This window comes from Tauraco erythrolophus, chromosome 20 (genome assembly GCF_009769465.1).
Source record: "Tauraco erythrolophus isolate bTauEry1 chromosome 20, bTauEry1.pri, whole genome shotgun sequence".
NCBI classification, from domain to species: Eukaryota; Metazoa; Chordata; class Aves; order Musophagiformes; family Musophagidae; genus Tauraco; species Tauraco erythrolophus.
This window is the reverse complement of record NC_141484.1, coordinates 905,403-925,725: the sequence shown is the minus strand read 5'-3', so window position 1 is coordinate 925,725 and position 20,323 is coordinate 905,403. Positions and strand designations below refer to the sequence as shown.

At 47.4% G+C, this 20,323-nt stretch overlaps 1 protein-coding gene across 2 annotated transcripts in view; it reads right to left on the bottom strand.

Moving 5' to 3' along the window:
• Nucleotides 1–38: 38 nt before the first annotated feature.
• The window catches only part of RNF213 (ring finger protein 213), a 52,155-nt gene continuing 31,870 nt past the window's right edge, over nt 39–20,323 (bottom strand). The window contains exons 35-66 of one of the 2 annotated variants that reach the window (XM_086624131.1): nt 19,925–20,113; nt 19,246–19,385; nt 18,654–18,808; nt 18,087–18,299; nt 17,532–17,713; nt 16,627–16,747; nt 16,416–16,516; nt 15,974–16,153; nt 15,291–15,454; nt 15,093–15,195; nt 14,259–14,373; nt 13,168–13,378; nt 12,028–12,218; nt 11,592–11,720; nt 10,633–10,743; nt 10,147–10,389; nt 9,433–9,514; nt 8,768–8,802; nt 8,378–8,472; nt 7,481–7,640; nt 6,991–7,171; nt 6,092–6,186; nt 5,260–5,511; nt 4,820–4,952; nt 4,044–4,127; nt 3,490–3,670; nt 3,163–3,364; nt 2,938–3,015; nt 2,442–2,639; nt 1,525–1,614; nt 1,233–1,411; nt 39–691 (exon numbers count right to left, since the gene is read on the bottom strand). In XM_086624131.1, the coding sequence (XP_086480257.1) occupies nt 538–691; nt 1,233–1,411; nt 1,525–1,614; nt 2,442–2,639; nt 2,938–3,015; nt 3,163–3,364; nt 3,490–3,670; nt 4,044–4,127; nt 4,820–4,952; nt 5,260–5,511; nt 6,092–6,186; nt 6,991–7,171; nt 7,481–7,640; nt 8,378–8,472; nt 8,768–8,802; nt 9,433–9,514; nt 10,147–10,389; nt 10,633–10,743; nt 11,592–11,720; nt 12,028–12,218; nt 13,168–13,378; nt 14,259–14,373; nt 15,093–15,195; nt 15,291–15,454; nt 15,974–16,153; nt 16,416–16,516; nt 16,627–16,747; nt 17,532–17,713; nt 18,087–18,299; nt 18,654–18,808; nt 19,246–19,385; nt 19,925–20,113 (4,747 nt within the window). In that variant the 3' untranslated portion in view covers nt 39–537. Of the gene's footprint in view, nt 692–1,232; nt 1,412–1,524; nt 1,615–2,441; nt 2,640–2,937; nt 3,016–3,162; nt 3,365–3,489; nt 3,671–4,043; nt 4,128–4,819; nt 4,953–5,259; nt 5,512–6,091; nt 6,187–6,990; nt 7,172–7,480; nt 7,641–8,377; nt 8,473–8,767; nt 8,803–9,432; nt 9,515–10,146; nt 10,390–10,632; nt 10,744–11,591; nt 11,721–12,019; nt 12,219–13,167; nt 13,379–14,258; nt 14,374–15,092; nt 15,196–15,290; nt 15,455–15,973; nt 16,154–16,415; nt 16,517–16,626; nt 16,748–17,531; nt 17,714–18,086; nt 18,300–18,653; nt 18,809–19,245; nt 19,386–19,924; nt 20,114–20,323 lie in introns of both variants that reach the window. The other variant, XM_086624132.1, reaches the window with a different exon arrangement.

Below are 20,323 nucleotides of genomic sequence, written 5' to 3'. Positions count from 1 at the left end.
GGCGACGAGCACCGGCGGCAGCGAGAGGGGCCGGCGGGGAAGGAGCGGCTCCCGGCGGGGTTTGGGGCTGGTTTTCCGGCCCGGTCCCGCAGTGGTACGTGCCGCCGGGAAGGGCAGCGGCACGGCTCCGGTTCCGGGGAGGAGCAGGCAAGCGTCAGGAGAAAGGCAGAGTGCAAAAACCAAAGCGCCTTTCCCAGCACTACGGAATGATGCTTTTTTTTAAAAAATCCTTCATCTTTTTCAGGTGGCTTTGGGGTTTTGGTTGGTTCTTGATGACACCTTCAAGAGTCTCTGCTGAGCGGTGCAGCTTTCCGTTCCTTCATCTTGCTGATGCATGAAAGCATCTAAACCTTTGGTACTGAAGTTAGTAAAAAAAAAAAACACAAAACACACGACACAACACCTCAACCCCTAGAAAAAAAAAAAAACCACCACCCCAAAAACCCAACAAACCCCCGAGCATCCAGCATCTCACCAACACCCCGTGGCTGTGGCACTACAGTGCCCCGTGCGCGAGGAAGAGCGTTGCGCGTGGCCCTAACTGTCCCTGCGCTCTCTTTTGAAGAGAGCGGCTGCTTCCCACGTGGCAGTAGCATGAGAGAGGAGAATCTCATCCGGGAACGTCTCTTCCAGCTCCGTAGCTAACTCGGAGTCTTTTGCATCAAGGTAAGGCACGAGCGATTCCTTCAGGCTGGAAAACAAAGAGCGAAAGTAGTGTTAAGGGATGGTGTGCAGCAAACTACAGATGCCACGTAGTATTTCGTGTGGTGGGAACGCACGGACGTTGAGTATACAGAGTTTTAATGTGTGTATTGGGTAACGAGAAAGATTAAACTGATTTGTAGAGGCAGGCAGATTTATAGAGGGGCTGAAGAACCCAGAAATGGGAGGCTGCAGGTTGGAACGGAGCTGCTGGGGCCAAACTGGGTGTGTGGAAAGTGGAGTGTGCTCATCTGAGTGACTGCAGATGTGCTTGTGCTTCGTGCTCAAGAACAGCAGCTCCCAGTATATTCCAGCAGCGTTCCCAAAATAGCTTCTGTGAGATGGAGAAGAGTCACACATGCCAGAAACACGCAGCGTGCCTGTAGATGCTGCACGTTCTGGATGCTGATGGTTGTGCTTTGTCCAGCAAGGCAGTCGCCTGCCAAGGGGACTGTTTCCACCACACGCATCTTCGAAGCGGCAGAGAAGCAGCAACAACTGTGGGTCGGTTTGGGCTGCACGGCTCTTACCTCCACGTGGGTCTGAATTCATCCACGGCTTGGACACGTCTCAGCCTCAGGATGATCATTTCATGGAGCTCCTGCAGGAACGTTTCCAGCCTTGACTGGACAAGGAAGGTGTTGAGGAGCTTGGCCATCTCTGGGCTGAGCTCAGCTTTGTAGACTGTATTGACGTCTGCAAAAGGATCCTAAAAATGCAGTGAGGGAAAAAAAAAACACAACCAGCCATACACATTTGAGCAATGATATTTAGAGGAGAGGAAAGAGCTGATTAGACACTGACATTATGGGGGTACCTTACCCTTCTGAGGCGCAGAAGCTGTTCAGATTTACGGGTGGAGAGAAGTTGCCATAGGGCTACGTTGTGCTTCAGATGGCATTGCCTAAGGGCCTGAAAGAAAAATATATGGAAAAATATATATATACACCTGGTTGTAAAGGGTGTACCTGTCCCACCCTGCCCTGCCCACGCAGGTCAACACTGCAGAGGAGCACAAGCACAGAGACAGCTGAGCAGGGACTTCGAGCCCTTTTAATCTGGGTGTAGAAGCCCATCTGCAACAGGCTTCTCTCTCCCTCTTCCCCCTTTTGCCTCCAACAATCCATCTTTTTGGCATCATGAAAGGGAGCGGGAAAGCGGTAGGGCTACATCACACGTACTTGTCATAGCACAGTGCCTTTGCCCGCTGTTAGGGAAGGGCCTCTTCTCACCCATCATTAGGAGGTAAAGCCTTCCCCTATCACCACTTTTGAGAGCTAAAGGGATGTTTTCAATCCTTCTCAGCACCAGGCAAGGCAGCGTCACTGACAGCTGACTCGTAATTGAAAGTTCTCCCTTTTCTCAGTTTTAGCATTGCAACTAATTACGCTGACACTCAACTGAGAATTCTCCTTCCTGGTGCTGACAGAAGAGCTGTCAGCAAAGAAGTCTTCTGCAGAGAAGACTCTGACCTTCTGCACATCCTGCACCTGATCTCTCTGTAGGGTTTTCCAAGACCCTGCTGAGCCCCACAGGCTATTAAATGCTCCCACCTTGCAAACACTGGTTGCAGGGGAAGTGAAAATTGTTTTCCCCACTGTTGAATATGGTGAGGAGGAAATTCTATCACATTCCTTTTAAAGCTGAACTTTTGCTGGGCTTGGAGATCAGACTGGCTGGATTCAGTATAAACTAGTGCAGTTTTTAATAAGAAAAAGAGCTTTACTCTCAGGGCTCACCTGCAGTACATGAGGGTTTGTCTGGTCACCCATCTGCAGAACGTTTTCGATGTAGTCAGTCAGAAGCATTTCAGCATTTTCTCCAGCCATGGCCAGGAACCCCAAGGTGATTTCAGTGACGGACAGGGCATCACAGACATCACTGTAAGACTGTAGCTCCCCACTGATCATGTTCATCACAGAACTGGGGAGAGCGCTCTGCAAACCATGAAGTCAAAGCAGTTGCTAGTATTAGTTCAGAGCCATTCCTTATTGCTGCTCGAGCTGCTAAAGTCATGGAAGACAGCAGAGCCCCTTGATTTAGGAAACTGAAAATGCTTAACTACATCCCTTTCCTTTGTAAATCCTGACAAAAGGCGGCCAGCTTGTGCATATGCTGAGAGATTAGCAGAGGAGCCTTCACACAAAGGAGGCAAGAGAGAGAAGACAAACCTAACGTTTCTTGGGATGTCAGGGGTCACATACTTGCCCTTTTTCCTCCAATGCAGGAACTCACCTGATCCAGCTTATTCCTGACATCATTGAAGAGCTGTTCGTAATTCCGATCGTGTCTGTATACGAGGGTAGGTATCCCCTGTCAGGAGAGAAACCCATGGCTGTAAAGCTTTGGTAACGTTTCTCACCCTGCCACAGTGCATGCCTGGCTGCAGCAAACACTGCAGGGCCCCAACACCAGCCAAGAAGTTGTCTGCAGAAAACGTAGCTAGCTGCCCTGTCCTACCGTTAGGGTGATGAGTGGTTTCCCCTGCAGGAACTTGCTGATGATTTGCTGTTGGATCCTCTCCAGATCAAAGTCCTGCAATGTCTCCCCTCCCTTCTCCATGCTGTACTGGCAATTGGACAAGATGAGCGGAATCAGGTCTCTCTCAACCTCGTAACTGATCAAGTGCAGGTCGGACACTTCTGACGGACTGATCAAGTACCTGCAGAAGGGAAAACAGTCTCCATGTAGAGTGAGAAGCCTTTATGAAGCAGGGAAAACTGATTGTGTGGTAGCAGGTACAACAACAGAGCCAAAAAGGAACACCAAGCTGGAATAGCACCATACCTGTCATCTTCCTTGATGTGTTTGTTCACCGAGTGGATAAAGTCATTGTGCAGACCAATGAGATAACTGGCTAAGGCTGTGGAGCAGAGGCCCAGCCGCTGTCGACGTGGCAGAAGGACCTCGAGCTTGCTGTCCAGGGTCAGGTCAGCATCACAGTAGCCTTTAGGAAGCTTAATTTCCCCTGAAATAAAAGGCAGAGAAGATTGCTTGAGGTGGCCCAGAGTCAACCCACAATGAGCAAGCCTCTCCTGAGCTGACCCAGGTCCGGAAAAAGTATAGAACCTGAAAAAAAGCAGCGCTTTTTCCATTACTATAAGTGCTGAAGGAAGCAAGTTCAGGTGAGAATACCACAAGAGGGAAACAAATTCTTCCATTTGCATCTAGATCTTCTTAAACCTTTAATGGCCAAGGTCAGTTTTGAGGGTATGTCTCAGCATCACTGATGGGAGGAACTGGAACTGTCCAAGGGTGGTAGTAGAGGAGCATGGTCAGACAGCTGGCAAGCTCTTGCTGCCATCACTCTCAAAGCAACGCTGGGAAAAAAAGGTACTCACCATTGGTGTCCAGTGAGCTTCTCAGCTTGTTCCAAACAGACAGAAACACATTGACTCTCCTCTGCAACAGGTCTCTCATCACATCTGAGGAATAACAGAAAGACGACTCCTTGAAACTCGTTTTACTGGCCTCACTGTGAAACTCTGTAATACAAGACCTTTCAAAGCACACCACTGAGCTCTAAGCAAGGCTCAAACAGATCAAGAGAGACTGAACAGACATTAAACAGTTTTCTAATGGTGTAAAATCGAGTCATTGGCTCTCTTTGTTTATATTCTTCCATCATCGTCTGCTATCAGCCCAGGCTGCAAGGCTGGATGGATCCTTGGTCTGATTCTGCATGACCTTTAAGTACTTAAACCCTCAAATAACTGCACTTAAGGACAATTGAAGGAGTTGCCACAAAACATCTGTGTGCTGCTCACGAATGGAAGGACATCTACTCCATCTTTTAGGCAGGCACTACTCTAAGGCAGAGCTTAAAAATTCAACATACCCACTGCTGCATTCAGGGATTTATCTTGCCTATCTCTGAGCAGAGTCCCCACCCTTGGGAACATTCCTCCTGTGCTTAATTCTCTTTATAAAAAGTCGCCTGATGACTTGTCCAAGCATAACTCCAGGTCTAAGGTCTCCGGTTCATTTGGATGGGAGTTAAAAGGAAGCTATGAGGGCTTAAGATTGCAAGCTCAAGAGAAGTTTTCACCTTCATTTCCAACCTGACTATCCAGTGCTTTTTGTTTCACCAATGACAGTTTTGGCAGAGCCTTCTCACCTGAGAGGGGTTCGTTGAGGAACTCTCTGATCGAGCAGTGCTCAACGTCCGCGGTGTTCTGAAATCGCCTCACCAAGTCTCTCTGCAGAGCCAGAATCTCCGGTAAGAATTTAACCAGCCTCAGTTCTGGCTCCTGGAAGAGGAAAGGGGGCCTATGAGTAAGGTTGTTCTTGGACAAACCACTTTTGAATACTTTCATGGAATTACTTTTTAAATGCTTAAAAGAAAAAAATATTTTACACATGCAGCTCTCAAGATTATACAGAGTTATGAGAATAAAGACACTGTATAACTAAAGAGTGGTTTAGTCCTGGGCAACCGGCTCTAGGTGACCCTGCCTGAGCAGGGGGCTGGACCAGGTGATGCCCAGAGGTCCCTTCCAACCTCAACCAACCTGGCATTCTGTGGACATTGCGGTCTCTCATCCCTGTCGCACCCACCTTCTGCAGAAACTTCCAAAGGAGAGGGACAGCGTCCTTGGCATTTTTTTGCTGGACTACATGGCCCAGGTTCTCCACTGAAATCCTCTTTCTGCAGCTCCACATCTTGGAATGATGTATGTGACTGTCCTTTGGCAGCTGGGACAGGAAAGTGACTGGGTCACCGTACACTATTTTCACTATTGGATTGGAAGAAATTCTCTCATCCTCTTGTATTCGTCTATTTAACCTCCGAATTTTTTTATCCAAATCCTGCATTAAAAAAAGAAAAAAATTATATCATAATTGGCAGTGTCCTGCCGTGTTAAACCTCCACTAGAGTATATTTCCCTAATAACTTGCTGACCAATTGACACAAATATGTCAAAGCAAAAGACAAACTCCTAGGGAAGGCATGTAAAACACATACTGCAAAACAGCTGTTTTCTATAACTTTTCAAAGTTTTTCTTTCTTCTCCAGCTCATCCAACTTGCAGGTCTTCCATTCTCAAGATGATGTATACAGGGGGTGGAAAAAAAGGCAGACAGGGCACCTGGGGCCACCATACGCTCAGTTAGACAAATACTTTCAACTGAGCCAAGACATTTTTGCTTTGCCAGCTATACAGAATCATCAGAGCACAACTCTAGTCTCAGATACTCATTTCCATCAGTAGAATAAAGTTGGCTGACCCTTACCAACTAAAGCTACGCTGCTGTTGTGTCAGAGAGAGCTTGGCTTTAGGAATAGCTGGGTGAAAAGTGTAGCACGGATGTTACAGGAGGCCAGATTTCCAAATAAGTGAATTCTGAACTGCTCAGCTACTGAAATTTCGTACCACAAATTTCTCACCTCCAATTCAGGAACAATAACTGTGTTTGCAACAATTTCTTCCCATTTGTTCCTCTTCTCTTTGGTGGAGAGCACATCATCAAACTGAACTGGCCCTGCGGCAGGAATATTTAGTCTCTTAGATTTGCAATATTTCAGTTAAAAGAAAGCACAGGTTCCCTGAGCTTCAGATGCGACATCCTTGCAAGTTAGCATGGCAGCAAAGACAGAGCTCCTAGAAACTAACCGAGTACCTGAGTCTAGCTGGAGACTGTCATCCAACACAGCAGGCTTTCAGAAGCTTCAGCCCCGTCATGCATTCGAATGATGTGGACAGTCACACACGTCATTCATAATCCCAGAAAGGTTAAACAAGTTGTCCAAGGTGAGACCATGATCAATAACAGACCAAAGAACAGAGCTTGGAATACCGATCTGTGCTGTCACCTTAAAAATACGGCTGTGACACAGAAATCCCTCCATGGCACGATGACTCACGTCAACCTGAACTCCAGATTCTACCATGAGCCATACTCTGCTGTCTCTGCTCTACCATGAGCTTCCTGGCAGTCATCTGGGGCAGCATAGTGCACAGATTACACACAGCATGAGCTACTGTGCTTTGCGTAGTACCTCTGCTTGTGAGCTGAAAGCTCCATCAACGTGTCGTGAGGTTATTTATCCAATAACCTTTCCAGAATTTCACACCAAACCTTGCAAACTCCACGTGCTTGACTGAAAGTAACAGTCAAAAATTATTCATTCCCTACAGCATGAAAAAAGCCTCAAATTTCTGGATTTCCTCATCAGCTCAGCTACCACCTGTGGGAAATGGTCTCTTAGCAGAGCAGCTAAGTAACTGCTGCCCTGAAAACGCTGATGTGACTTGCAGATGTGACACGGCGGGTAGTTTTGCTTACACTGGCCTGGGTGCTGATGAGGGTCCTTGAGCAGACCGATGAGGACAAGATGAAAGATGTTGATAGTCTCATCCACACTCTTCCCCAAAATTTTTGTCAGCTGCGCCAAGTCCTCCCGAATATGCTGCTGCAGGAAACTCACTGAGTCGTGCACCGGCGGCTTGATCATCTTTTGCAATGACTAAAGAGAAAGAAAGGGGAAGAATGAGCATGGCCAATAACGTCCAGTCCAAGCACAAGGCATGCAGAGCTACTGTCTTACCAGCAAGTCTCAACTCCATCTTATAGGATTCCTACCACTTGAACAAATACGGCAGGAACGCGTGTATATGTGTGCGTGAAGGAACCAAAATCACTCCTGGGCAAGGAGGGAAGTAAATTTGGGTCTTGCATCTTGAAAGGTACTTGGCAATATGGTGAAAAGGACCAACATCATACAAAGGTTTCACTACGTTTCATGTGGCCACTTGGAACTATCATTGGAAGATACCTGAGGATCTTTTGTGGCTCCCAGCAACATCGCCAAATGTGTCAGCAGGCGTATCAGCACGAAGACAACCGGGGACATGGCCCGATCCGACACTCCCATTGTTCTTCTGCGTTGTACATCTCCAAGGATGTGGCCAGTTTGAGTTCTGTCTTCATTACTCCTGTTGGAAAGTGTATATATAGCATTTTTTTGCCTTGACAAAAAACACACAGAGATGTCTTTGATAGCCCATAATGTCTCTTTGAGTGCCATAAAAGCTGCCAGTTAAAAGTGCTACAGGGGAATGAAGACTCCCATTAAGTTTTGTACACAAATAAGCCAATTTGGTTTTGCTGGCTGATTACTCTTCCTTGGACATCTCCTCCTAATCTGTTTTCTCTGAAAGAGGCAACGTTCAGCCCTGTAGGGCAAGATTAGCCAACTCTGTGCTGGATAGATGAGAAACCACTGCTGTTAGAATTAGTAACTTGAACCTTCTTCCACAAGGGCTCTAAGTGCTAATCCAGAGAATCAAGGAGGAAGGAGCACAAGTTATATTTACCAGAGCTCTGGTAGCAGTTCTTCAATCCTGCTGATCCATTTTAAAAAACGTTACCTCTTACTGTATGTTGTAGAACCACAGAACTTGTATCAGCCTCGATGCACAGGGAGATGAAAAACCCTAAATCAGCAGCTGGCAAGATCTTACGTTAAGGCAGTTTCTGCAAAGTCAGAGTTATACCAGCACTTCTAACAGTTGAACCTCTTCTCTCAGAGGCCCGTGTCCGAGCTAACAGGGAATCCCACGTGCCACACTCAGGTAGCAGCATGAAGTGGTTGGTACCTTTTGCCCTGGAAGCATGACAGGCCAGTATGATGTCATTTAGCACTGGAAAGGTTAACGAATCCAAAGCGTACCGGAATTCACGAAAGCCAGGCAGTGATTTGTGCTGTGCCCCTCCAACTTGGGCACCGCAGTCGAGGCAGCGGCTCGTTTCCATGGGGCGGCCACACTAGCAAAAAGCAAAAGGAGAAAACTGAATTCCAGAGTAAGAGCATCTCCAGCAGCAAAAGAGAATGAAACAAAAAGCCAGGCTGTAACTGGTTAATGTGAAAACTGCTACTGGGCAAAGGAGCTCTGCCTCTCTTGTTTCATGGTACAAGCTGTGTTAGAGCTATTCTAAATTTTATATTACAGTGGCAAAGTGATTAATAATATGGAGTTTAGAAAATGAACTGCTGTGCAACAGAACATTAAAACCAGTAAACAAAATAAAACAGTTTATTCCACCAGTGTTAAATTCTTACCTCTCCTACAGTACAGGGGTGGCCGTTTGGACATGCTATCAAGAAAGAGAAACAAACAGGACAGTATTACAAGGCACATTTATGAAGCCCCTGTTATTTCCTTTCATAGGGACCATCATCTTGGAGCAAGAAATATGCTTCAAGATCTAATCAAAAGCACTGACAGTCCCAAAGCTCAAAGGAGCGATAGACCCACATGGGAACCAGAGGAAGTTTTCAGTGCTTCTCTCCTTGAGAAACAAGGAATGGAAGTCTGAAAGATTCTGCTACCGAGTACCAAACGGGCTGCTAAGCACAAATGCTCCCACCTCTGGATTCCCAGTCTGCAGTAAGACCCCACTGCAGAGGGCAAGGAACTGCCAGCTGGCCAGGAAGGTGGCAAAGTGAGTGCTGCCCTTCTGCGCACACCACGCTAACACCGCCAGCAGTAACGGGGCAGGTCTTCTGCACTCTCTAACTTGGTAGACAGCTATAAGCTTGAGACTAAACAGAAGCCTGATGCACTTTGGTGCATAACCCACATAAACTGTAGCTACAAAACTTAATTTACAAAGGATAACTCGTGCTGAGAAGACGAGTGTGTCTGTCCTCACATTTGGAACAGTTTCATTCAAAAAACAAGGATTATCCTTTAATTTCTTTTACAGCCAGTCAGGAGCACTTACTGTACCAGTGCAGAGCGACCATTCCTTCCCAGGCCCTTGCCTGAGCCATTATATCTTCTGGCATTGTAGGCAGAAAAGAGTGCTAAGGAGGAAAAAGAAAAAAGGTGACAAATATATAAATCAGTTCTTTCCTGTAGCAGTTGCTCACTGGTTCCCTATTCAGGATGCAGAACAAGAGACATCCGAAGGCAGAGGTCACGCAGATGATGTACAGGCACGTTTTCACGTTCTACCTTTGAAAATCCTCTCTTAAGAATTGTCAATATTGTCAAGCTTTACCTGTGCAGTCTCTAGATATTCTGTACTGGATCCCTCTTGGGGTGGCCTGATGTACCCTGGTGTGTACCAGCACATCTCCTTACGCCTGGGACAGCCAGAGGCAGAGCAGCAGACCCCTCCACCCGACTCAGCCCAGAGCCCCACGAGCCCTTATCCTCTGGGAGCACGCAGCTCTCCAGTACGACCTGCCAACTGCTTGCGGACTTGCTGACTCAAATACCAGTAACAGTATTTGCCTGATACTGCTCAGGATGCAGAGGTACCTTGAAAAGGGCAAATTAATCCCAACGACACTGAAATAATCCTGCACTGGTAATTCACAGCTAAACTAGTAAGTCGGTGCTTTTGGTGCTGAAGGTGAGGGGCCAGAGGATGCAGCAGGTTCACGAAAGAGCTCGCCATACGCTGAACTGCCGAGTTAAATCGCACGTTTACCTCCATGGTGTGCAGATGGAATGCCAGATTCCTCAGGGGCTGCAGGACGGGGTTCTGCCCGCACAGCAGGACAGCCACCATGTGAACGGCCATTTCAACCAGTGCTCCCCTGTGGCTGAAGCTTTGCGGATCCACGGTCAGAGACGGCAGCACGTTTGTCACAAGAGAAGCTGCGAAGTGCTGCAGGTCTGGAGACTTCAGGACTTGGGAGTTCTGGATGAACTTAGTCATAGCATCTATTTGCTGAAAGCACATATTTAAAAGAAATAAAACCAGCATGATATTGCCCACCAAGCCAAAGAGGACTATTGGCTGCTTCCCACGTTAGGTTCCCCTTGCTTTGAAAACATTTTCTGTTTGCTCTGATAAGGACATAACTGTATTTGGGGCAGAAGAAGAAAAGGTTCTTCCACTAATGATTTAAATCTCACTCATCCATATCAATGAAGCATGTTTGCCACGAGCTTCCAAAATGAAGTATCTTACCTGCTGTTTGGGATGAAGATTTGAGTCACTGACTCCATACAGGGCAGTGACTTCTCTGAAAATAGCCAGGAGCAGATGGACAGACTGCACAGCCCGGGAGCTGCCACATGCCTAGAAAAAAAGAACTGATGATACGGTGGAGAAGAGGCTGCAGTTGTCACAGCTGAAGTGTGACAGGGTTTCAGCTGATTCCTGGATATTCAGGCTTCAGCAGGTCTGTGGTAAAGCTCTCCCCACACGTAACGGGGATAGTGCAGAAACAGCTGTTCAGGCCATAAATAAATGAGTAATCTGACAGCACTCGAGCTGACTGAGAGCTGTACATCAGAAAACTCGAGTATTTTATTCTTCTAACATCCAGTCAGAACTGCAATCTTACTAGGCAGCAACCTGTACATGCCTCCCTTCAAATCAAATAAATCCACAAGTGGAAAAACAAAATCACAACCAGCATATAATAGATGGTACAGAGACATTCACAGGCACAATGTTTGCAAACTTCTTCCTGAAGACTTCCATATGCAAAATACATCTTGGAAAAAGGTTACAACTACACAGAAGTCACCTGCTTGATTTTTGCATGGCAAGACACAAGGCTAGGCAGATATGGGCAGCTGGAGAGGGCACATAAAGCTTCTTTGAGTATCTGCCCACTCTCCAGCCGGTTGGCTACAGGGTGCCTGTGTTACTTATTGTCAAACAAACTGCTGCCATAGACCACAAAGGGAGAAAAGTGAGACGAGGCAACCAACAGAAATAACCTCAGTGACTTATGCTAGAACACAGGTGAGAAAGTACAGCAAACACATGTGTGGCTGCCAGCATAAGCCACAGTAACTTTCAAGCAAAGGCAACCCAGACATCTCCACTGGAAGAGAGGAGAACAGGAACACATAGAGCTTAAACACTGGCCATCCAGAACCCACCATAACGATTATGGTGAGGAGAACGTGCCCTACCTTCTCTGCCTCTAGGAGACCCTCAGTCTTGCACTCAATCATGGCTTTCCCCACAGCATCACGCAGGACTCTGTAGTTCTCGCCACACGCCAAGTAACGATCGATGTGATGAGACTGGCTCCGCCGTACCTACCAAGGGAAAAGCCCACGGTGAGCACTGGGGTACTAACCGGCCATTGGACAAGGCAGAATCTCCTCTTCCTCCCAGTAACTGTGGCATTTCAGCCTTCGCAGAGACAGCAGGCAGGGATGGCAACCCAAACAGCTCCTCCTGCCAGAACAGCCTCCATTCAACAGAGAGCAAAGGTAAGTCACCTTCACCACCACTCCCACTGTGGTCAGTCCCCCGGAGGCACACGACAGTAGGAACATCCCAAAGCAGCACAAGCTGAACACTAAGAGACCACCAGAGCCATTCCCAGGGAGACACCTTTACCTGTTGCAGAATTTCCACTGGGAAGACCCAGTTGAACTGTGCCTCTGTGACAAGCTTCTGAGCAAATTCCATCCCATACTGACTAGCGATTTTCCGGACTAGGTAAACACGATGCCAGTCGTTCTTGGCAAGGCTACAGAATGCCCTTACGTTTGCCAGGTAACGCTGCTTCTCCTCTGCCTGGTCTTGCTCTAGAGGGGAAAAAGGAAAAAAAAAGGCAAAACCACACCCTACCCTGTAAACGTTCCTGTCAGCACGAGCTGTAGCACCAAGCTCCTTTTACTACTGCTGACTAATTACACAGGAGCACTTGAGCCCCCTCTCTTCCTCGGAAGCTTATCTAGAGCAGCTGGATTCAGACAGTGATTCATTTCTTCAACAGAGGATGACATACTCTACTTCCATTTCCTTCTCTCAGGGACAAGTCTTCCCGTTTGCTGGTAGTTCATTCTCAGAGTTTTTCCATCATCTCAACTGCCAAGGTGATGGTGCTCGCTAAGAACGATCTCCTGGGATGCATTTTGCTAGCCTGACACCCTCAATGCAAGGGCTGGACACCGAAGTCCCTTGGCATTGGTTATGTTACCACACTGATGCTTCACGGGCTGTGTAAGTATCTGAGACTCTCCACACACTACTCTCCTTTATTGGGTCAGCAAATCAGCTCAAAACTTCTTTAACTTATTTTTTTGTATCACTTCCTCCTTTTTAGCTGTGCAGAGCTCCTATTCATATAAAACAATAAGCCTTACAGCAGTCACGTATCTGAAGCATCGTTTCTGCTTTATTCATTAAAGTTCAATTTAGTTGGTCCTAAATAAAATTTCACCGTTAGCATCTGGAGGATAAAATAAATCTCCTTCCAAAGGCACAACTGCTCTGTGACTACACCCTAGGGTGTCTAGAGTTACACACCTCTAGTCACAGAGCGCTGCTAATACATGGCAAGGAGGACAAATAATGACTGACACTCCTAATGAAAGGGAAAAGAAAAAAGCGGATGCGCTCGTTGTCGGCCACGCGTCACAGCCTGTTCTAGCACAGCACAGGTGCCCTGACTGTGTCCAGCCCACCCACCTCCCATGGTGACCTGGCCCTGTACATGGCATTTCCGTTCCATGGCAGAGCAATCGGACTCACCTGCGCGCTGGTGCCAGTCGAAGAGCAGCTCGGCAGCCTTGCTCAGGTACAAGCGAACTTTGGCCACTGCCTGCAGATACTCAACTGATGCTTCCTGAGGGGCTTCATGATTGCTCTTTGGGAGATAGTTCTCTGGAAAGCCTCTGTCTCCAGGCAGATAGTTCATGTGCTCATATCCAAGGCTGCCCTCAGACTTTTCACACATGGAATCCTAAAGATGGGGCAGAATATTGCATGAGTGGCAGAACCATTCAAATCAGATGTCCTGTGCGCTGGTACTTATCTCCAACGCATCCCCAGTGCAGCAAGCACGTTAAATTTTCGTGTCTCTCATGGCACCCTCCACCCCAATGCCATTAGCTCTCCTCCCCATGATCCCAAGTGCTTTTCCTAAACCTCTGCCACATCACCAAACACCACCCTCAGCAAGGAGCCCCAGCTCTCTCCCATATTTCCTAGGCACGCAGCTGAGCGAGAGCGTTACGATCACGCTGCCTGGCTGCACACATGCTGCAACACACAGCCCATGTGCCAAGATGCCAAGCTCTACCTGCCTTTCCCTTAGCAAGAACACAAATTTTGATCTTATCTACAAAGTCACCATTTTAATGAAAACTCTACCCTGCTGTCAAGTTTGAAGTTGCCCAAAGCATTAAAAGTTATGCCAGGGGAGGAAAGGGAACAATCCAAACAGCACGACAATCTAAAGCTTCGCAAACAATAAAGAGTCTGTGAAAACAAGGAGTCCAGTAGTAGAAATCTCCCTCCTTGCTGCACTCTTGTGCTGGAATTTGAGTCTTATTGGGCCTCACTTAACACTCAGACACCTGTCCAAGGCATCCGAGACAAAGAAGAATTTATTTAACACTGCAAACACACAGAAGCCTCACATTGGAAAGCAAGGCTTGTTACTGGAGAGCCAGTTCTGACGAGGTGATTTGATATAATCTTCTTCCTTTAGGCTTTCTAGATGGGCAGCTACAGTTAGTGCACAAGAAACTTGTCTAGAATTGCAGAAGAATTTCTGTTCTTGACTTTTTTATTCCTGCAACAGTATTACTGCCCAGCTCTTACCTACCCAGCACTCTTACCTCCAAGCAGTTGACAAAAAGCAAGTAGAGTTCTTTTTTATCATCTTGCTCTAGGATCTCGTTGTGCTCCACCCGGGACAGGTAGTGTTGCACATCGTTTTTCACTTCATTGAAGCTACAGGAGAGAGAGAGACACTCCCTTACCACGACTGCAACACTGATGGCTCCTACTTATGTTCTAAATCACGATCAAACTACTCGTTATGTCCACGTGACAGCTGGGGGGGGTCACTCTGGATCCATCTGGAAGATGGAAAAGCAGTTGTGCCATGTTTTGCCAGATGTCGTCTAGCTTCACAGTCTGAGCTAGGTTGTTATCACCAACAATGCCAAATCAGCGTTTCTAGGGCGTAAGTCATCTGGTCTATTTTAGGTATCAGATCTAGGAGATGATCACGCTTGAGAAATGGCTTTCTGTGCACTGGCTGCAAAGGGAGGCTGGAGGAGGGAGTGTGAACGGAGCGGTCTGTGCAAGCACACAAAAGATCACTCCTGATTAAATGTCTGTGGATAAGGAGTACTGCTTTGCTGATCCAGAGCAGACCATTTCGTCAGCTATTGTTCTGTTACCCAGGCCACACACGTTCAGCACAGGCTAAAATAGCCAGGTAAGCCTTGGCACAGGCTGGTCAGATACTTCCACACAAGCCACATGCCAGCCAGCCCAGCTGCAAAACAAATACAAGGGCACGGGATGAATTTCACCTGTAATGATTCAAATTCAATGAATAGCACAGAAGTGAGGAGAACAATCAGATTGGTTTGATGAGGTATGAGAAACAAAGCTGAACCACCCCCTGGTGTAACACCCATCAGCTGTCTGACTGTGCTCACCTGTACTTCAAGAGGAGCTTCAGCATTACTGAGCGGATGATGGGAGTTTCGTCCACCTCATCATTAAAGGGGGACAGAAATTTTGTGTAGATAGTAGGGTGATCTGTGGGGGTAAGAAAAAGACAAGTTCAGCAGGTGACCAAAAGTGGCAAGAGAATCAGCTCCATGAGGATGAGCATCGGGATGAAGGGAACTGACCTGAACCTTTCAGGAGGCTTCTGTGAACAAAGAGAAGATTGAGGAGCTCTTGGATCACCTCTGCCTCAGGGGGTTCGTTGTCCTTGAAGCACATGGTAGTGACCATATCTATGAAGAAATTATTGCACCTCTGCCGGAACAGGGCATTTCTTGCTATGGCAGCTCTAGGGGAGGGTGAAAAGCATTAGGACAATGTTTGAAAACAGAATCACTTAAATATTGGCTGCAGCAAAGGAGACACGGGCGAAAGTCACCAAGGTGAGACACTTCTCCAGCTTTCCAAAAGGCTGCGTTTCTGCAACGCTTCAGTACTGCCTGCAAAGGCTGTACCACGTTAAGTAAGGCCACAAATGGCAATGTGCTGCCAGACACGTTTACTGAGAGCTTTTTGCCAAGCTGTCACGAAGCAACCCAAGGTGACAAGCAGCTCCCTTGTCCAGTTCAGCCCCTGCAGCTTTACAGGGTTTTGTAACTACAGTTTTCTTGCGGGGCCAAGGCAACTTCCTCCCTTCTTTTGAAACAATGGGGAGAAAAGAGACAGGACCTGTTCCAGTTCCCAAAAGAGCGGAGCAGAGTTCCCTCCACCCATTCTGCTCATGTTGACAACGTCAGAGTTGTGAACCAGAATTTGCTCACGCAACCAGCCCCACTGCAACGCTTCCGCCTTGGGCAGGGTGGAGTACCTGAGCTCCAGGGAGACATTTAAACTAACATCCTCCACGGCCACTCTGCAGTATGGACAATGCATCTGTGCTGGTACTAGCCACGTTCTGATGCACTTCTGACAGAACACATGGTAGCAAGGCAGGCAGACTGGATCCTTTGGCTCTCCGAGGCAGATTGGACATGACTTCAGACCGTGTCTGTAATTCAGAAACAAACCCAGTTACTTTAATGCTGTCTTACCAAATGCCCTTAAGATGCTCATCTGCAACTAGATCAAGAAGAGATAACATCAGACCTGTTGGTTAACCACTTAGCTTCAGGGTGGAGAATAAAATGGAAGTTATTGCTCTTCATTTGGCTTTCAGTACATTGTACGCAGCGCTGCCTTACGCCCAGAAATATGCTGGCAACCCTGGCAGTGTTCCTACTGGACCCTGCAACTTGTCTCAATGTCACTACCTGTAGAGCCTGTTGCTGACTTCCTCCTTACACTGGCACAGCACTTTCATCACTGCAACAAAAGTTGGATGAGTCTTCATGTCCGAATCGTGCTGAAAACACTGCAGAGGAAAAGGACAAAGCTAAATGACTCAGCTCTAACACCCGAGATAAAAATTCACATGATCAGCAGAAGCAAACGGGGAAGAGGTGAAATCACATCTTTGCTTACCTTGGCAAGAAGCAAAGTATATTTTTTCACCAAACTCTCAAATTCTGGCATCAGAGTGTTGATGCCCAACAACACATGTTCAACGAACAGAGACATGGAGAAAACGCGGTTCCAGCAGACCCTGGGGGAAGGACAGTGTGATTTCAAACAGCATGCTCATGAGCCCAGAGCACGAACGGAGAGTGGTATCAGGTCAGTCTAATGATCTCACTGCTTTTCATGCTCACCACCACAGCATTTGTACACTTCTCGTGCAACTTCTTGCTTTGCCCTTTGGTTATCAGCCCTGGCTCTTTGTCAAGGACAAAACACGTAACAGCACCCAACACAGAGGGCGTTTGGCACAGGAGCCTGGCCTGGGGACAGCACTGCAGCAGAATTAAGAGCACTGCAAGGACCTCACATCTTTAACTTCTGTATCAGAGGAAGTAATATAAAAAAAAAAAAAAAATCAAAATTAACTACACTTTCTTCACTTTACTTAAACTAAACAAGACCTGTGAGGATCAGGGTGGCTCTCTGGGCTTGCTTCCACGAGATGAGACTCAGTTTTAGATGCAGTGAAGTTCCCCATCTCTCACAGCCTTTACACCCATGGGATGAAGCGGGGAGAATGTTGCTGGTTAACAGGAGCCTAATGAGAGTTTTAGATAGTCCCTGAACTTAGCTGGAATGCACTGGGTAATACTGCTAGATTTAGAGGGAGAATCTACATGAGATGAGGGGAAAAAAAATAATCTGGTTCTTAATGCTTGGTATGTAATTGAGCCTAGTAGGAACTCGGAAAAGTTTGCAAATTCTTTGTCTGAGAAAAGCAGCACCAGAGCAGCTTTCACCCTGTACTCACACTCTGAAGCAACAACAAGGCAGAAGATCAAGACCGTGAGCAGATCTGTGGTACCTACTCGAGTTCTTTTAGCAGCTGGTGGCACCGACTCCCACACCTCTGTAAATCCTTCTCTTTGCAAAGAAACTCAATGGGCATACGAAGATTCTTCACTTTCTGCAGCCAGGTCTCCGGACGGGCTGTCTGCACTTGATTCTCCAGCTCTTCAGCACACACCATTGCAGCCAACACGTCTAAAACCTGGATGCACACACAGGGTGTAAGCACCACAACAGCTGCAGAACCATTTATGAACCTTGGGCTCTCAACCTGGTTTGCTATAGCACGTGTTTTACTGAATAATGTTCTACCTGATTATCTTAAGCTCTGGAATTTTCATGCCCGTGGCTCAGTTCGTTGGCACATCCTATCAGCTGATGCAAAAGCAGGGAAAACTGTTTTAAATCCTGCTAGTAACAATGATAACATAGCAGATTGTTCCTAATACTGAGGATCCTGACACAGCTTGTGCCTCCCACTTTACTGTCGCTGAAACCTGAGCACTAGCTAATTCAGTGAAGACAGAGCTCTCTGCTAGGGCTGAGGATCACAAAGCGCCTGGTAGTGACCCTACCATCTCCGAATGTGGTATTCCATATCCTTCCTGGTTAATAAGGTAGTCAACCGCACGAGGGTGCACAGCCAGGATCCTGGAAAAGTTCTGCAGGCGGCTCTTGAACTGGTTGTATCCCAGGTGGACCCAAGGCAAGGATGGCTCCGTCTCCTGCCTTCTGGGAGATGCTGCCTTCCATTCCTCTATGCAAGACAAGAACGCGGCTTGCAGACACTGAAAGTTCAGAAAAAAAGTTAAAATCAGAATTGAAAAAGAACTTTTATCATTCATTTTGCACTGCAAATCCTGGCAAAATTCTCTGAAAGAAGAGAATCAGTGCTTCACGAGGACAGCCTTAAACGATGTGTCAATATTTATGGTGTTCCAAGTGCTTTTCTGAGTAAGGTCTCAGCAATTTCAGCAGCTCTTCAGTGCCAAACACATCTGCTTTGTGGCCACCATGCTATTAGTCTGTCTCACAGGAGGATTTTGCCTGGGAAGGCAAGATTGATACAGAAGGGCATGTTCAGGGGCATCATGCTCATCTCTCCATCCAAAGGGTTTCCAGCTGTTGTTCCAGACACTGACCTGCAGCTCCTCTAGGGAGGACACACCAATGGTCAAGACAATAAAGTCTGTGACATAGCACTGGAAGAGCATCTGCCGTTCTTCTTCAGTTAGAGTAGAGATAAATTTTCCCAGTGCAGTTTTCTGGAAGATATCCACAAACTTCTCCGCTTGGTCTGGAAAATGAGAATGCAGAGAAAAGCTGAATATGAGGAGGAGGCTGGGTTTGACACAGCTTCTGTCCTGAAGAGGCTGACACCTAATCAATCACTGATGCACACAGCACTCCCCCACTCAGAGCACTATGAGGGGTGAGGCCAGGCCTTCTCAGCCCAGGCACCAGTGTGGTGTTGATGGAATGTCACCTTGTCATCAACTCTCGGCATTCCCACGGCGTTTGGAACACAAGGGCACGGAATACGTGAGAAAGACTAATGGTGAGAAGCACAAAGAAAAGCCAGTTGCACAAAGCTCCGCCGGCTCCTACGAGCACAGAGGGACTGAAGGTGGCTCCAGGGCCACAGAAAGGTGGAGGCACAGTAGTGACAAACCAGATTTCACAGGGCAGGTGGATGGAGATGCTCAGTGTCACGAGCTCAAGTCAGGCCCTCACCTTCAGTGTTTTGGATGTATTGAGCTTCCAACCACATCTCATCCAAGTACTCCTTTATCCTCCAGCTGAAGGGCATCTTACTTCCAGCATCAGCAGACACCACCATGTTGTTCTGCACCAGAATTATCTCTGGCTGAGAGCTAGGAGATTAAAAGGTCATTAATGCACTGGGCTTTTGCCTGGGAAACACGCTCAGAAGCGGGAAGCTGCAGAAAGCAAGAAATTAGCCCTAGAAGGGGAGGAGAGAAGAAAGAACTGAAAAAAAGAGTCATTAATACAGCTTATCCTGCCAACTGTGTAGCATTAGGACTTACTGAGTAAGCATTCCCGGGCAAAAGGGCTGCAATTGCAGGACACAGAATTCTAGGAACACATAGAACAGCTGGGATTAGAAGGGACCTTTAAGTCATCTAGTCCAACCCTCCTGCAACGACACGTGGGCTTCAAGGGCTGGGTAAGAAGTGTGAGCATGCCAAGAGCTAGAGAGCAAAGCCCAGGAGCACTGGGGAATAAAGCAGAAAGAACCGACTTCTGAAGTCACCGAGAGCTGCCCTGCTGCCTTCGGCGCAGCACAGGGGAGCAACCAACAGGTTAATCTCCCCTGTGGATTTAAAGCCAGTGCTGGACTGGTCTCAGCGCTGCCAGCCAAGCCCTCCTGCTGCTCTCGCCAGTGGCTCACCTGTTCTTACCCACACAGTAAGGGACAGTCAGAAGTTTTGTATCACTGAAGATGAACATCCACAGGTTTGTCACCCACTCAGCTGCCGGCCTGACCAGCAGCTCCAGATTGCCATTTCTGTCTACGACAGCAATCAGGAGAGCCAGGAACGGAGTGATCACGGTCTGGACTCGCTTCCACAAGGTGTGCCTTTGGGAGCAGAAAGAGACCAAGAAACCCAGAGGGAAGGTGAGCAACGGTATCAGCAAATCAGGAGGTGGTTGTCCTGAAAAATTGCTGAAATCTGCACGTGAGAAAGTCCTAATCCTGCCTTTACAGGGAAAAAAAACACCACCAACAAAAAACCCTACACTTCTCTCACTCATGGTTCACCTGTACCCCTGCTGTTCCACTCGAAGC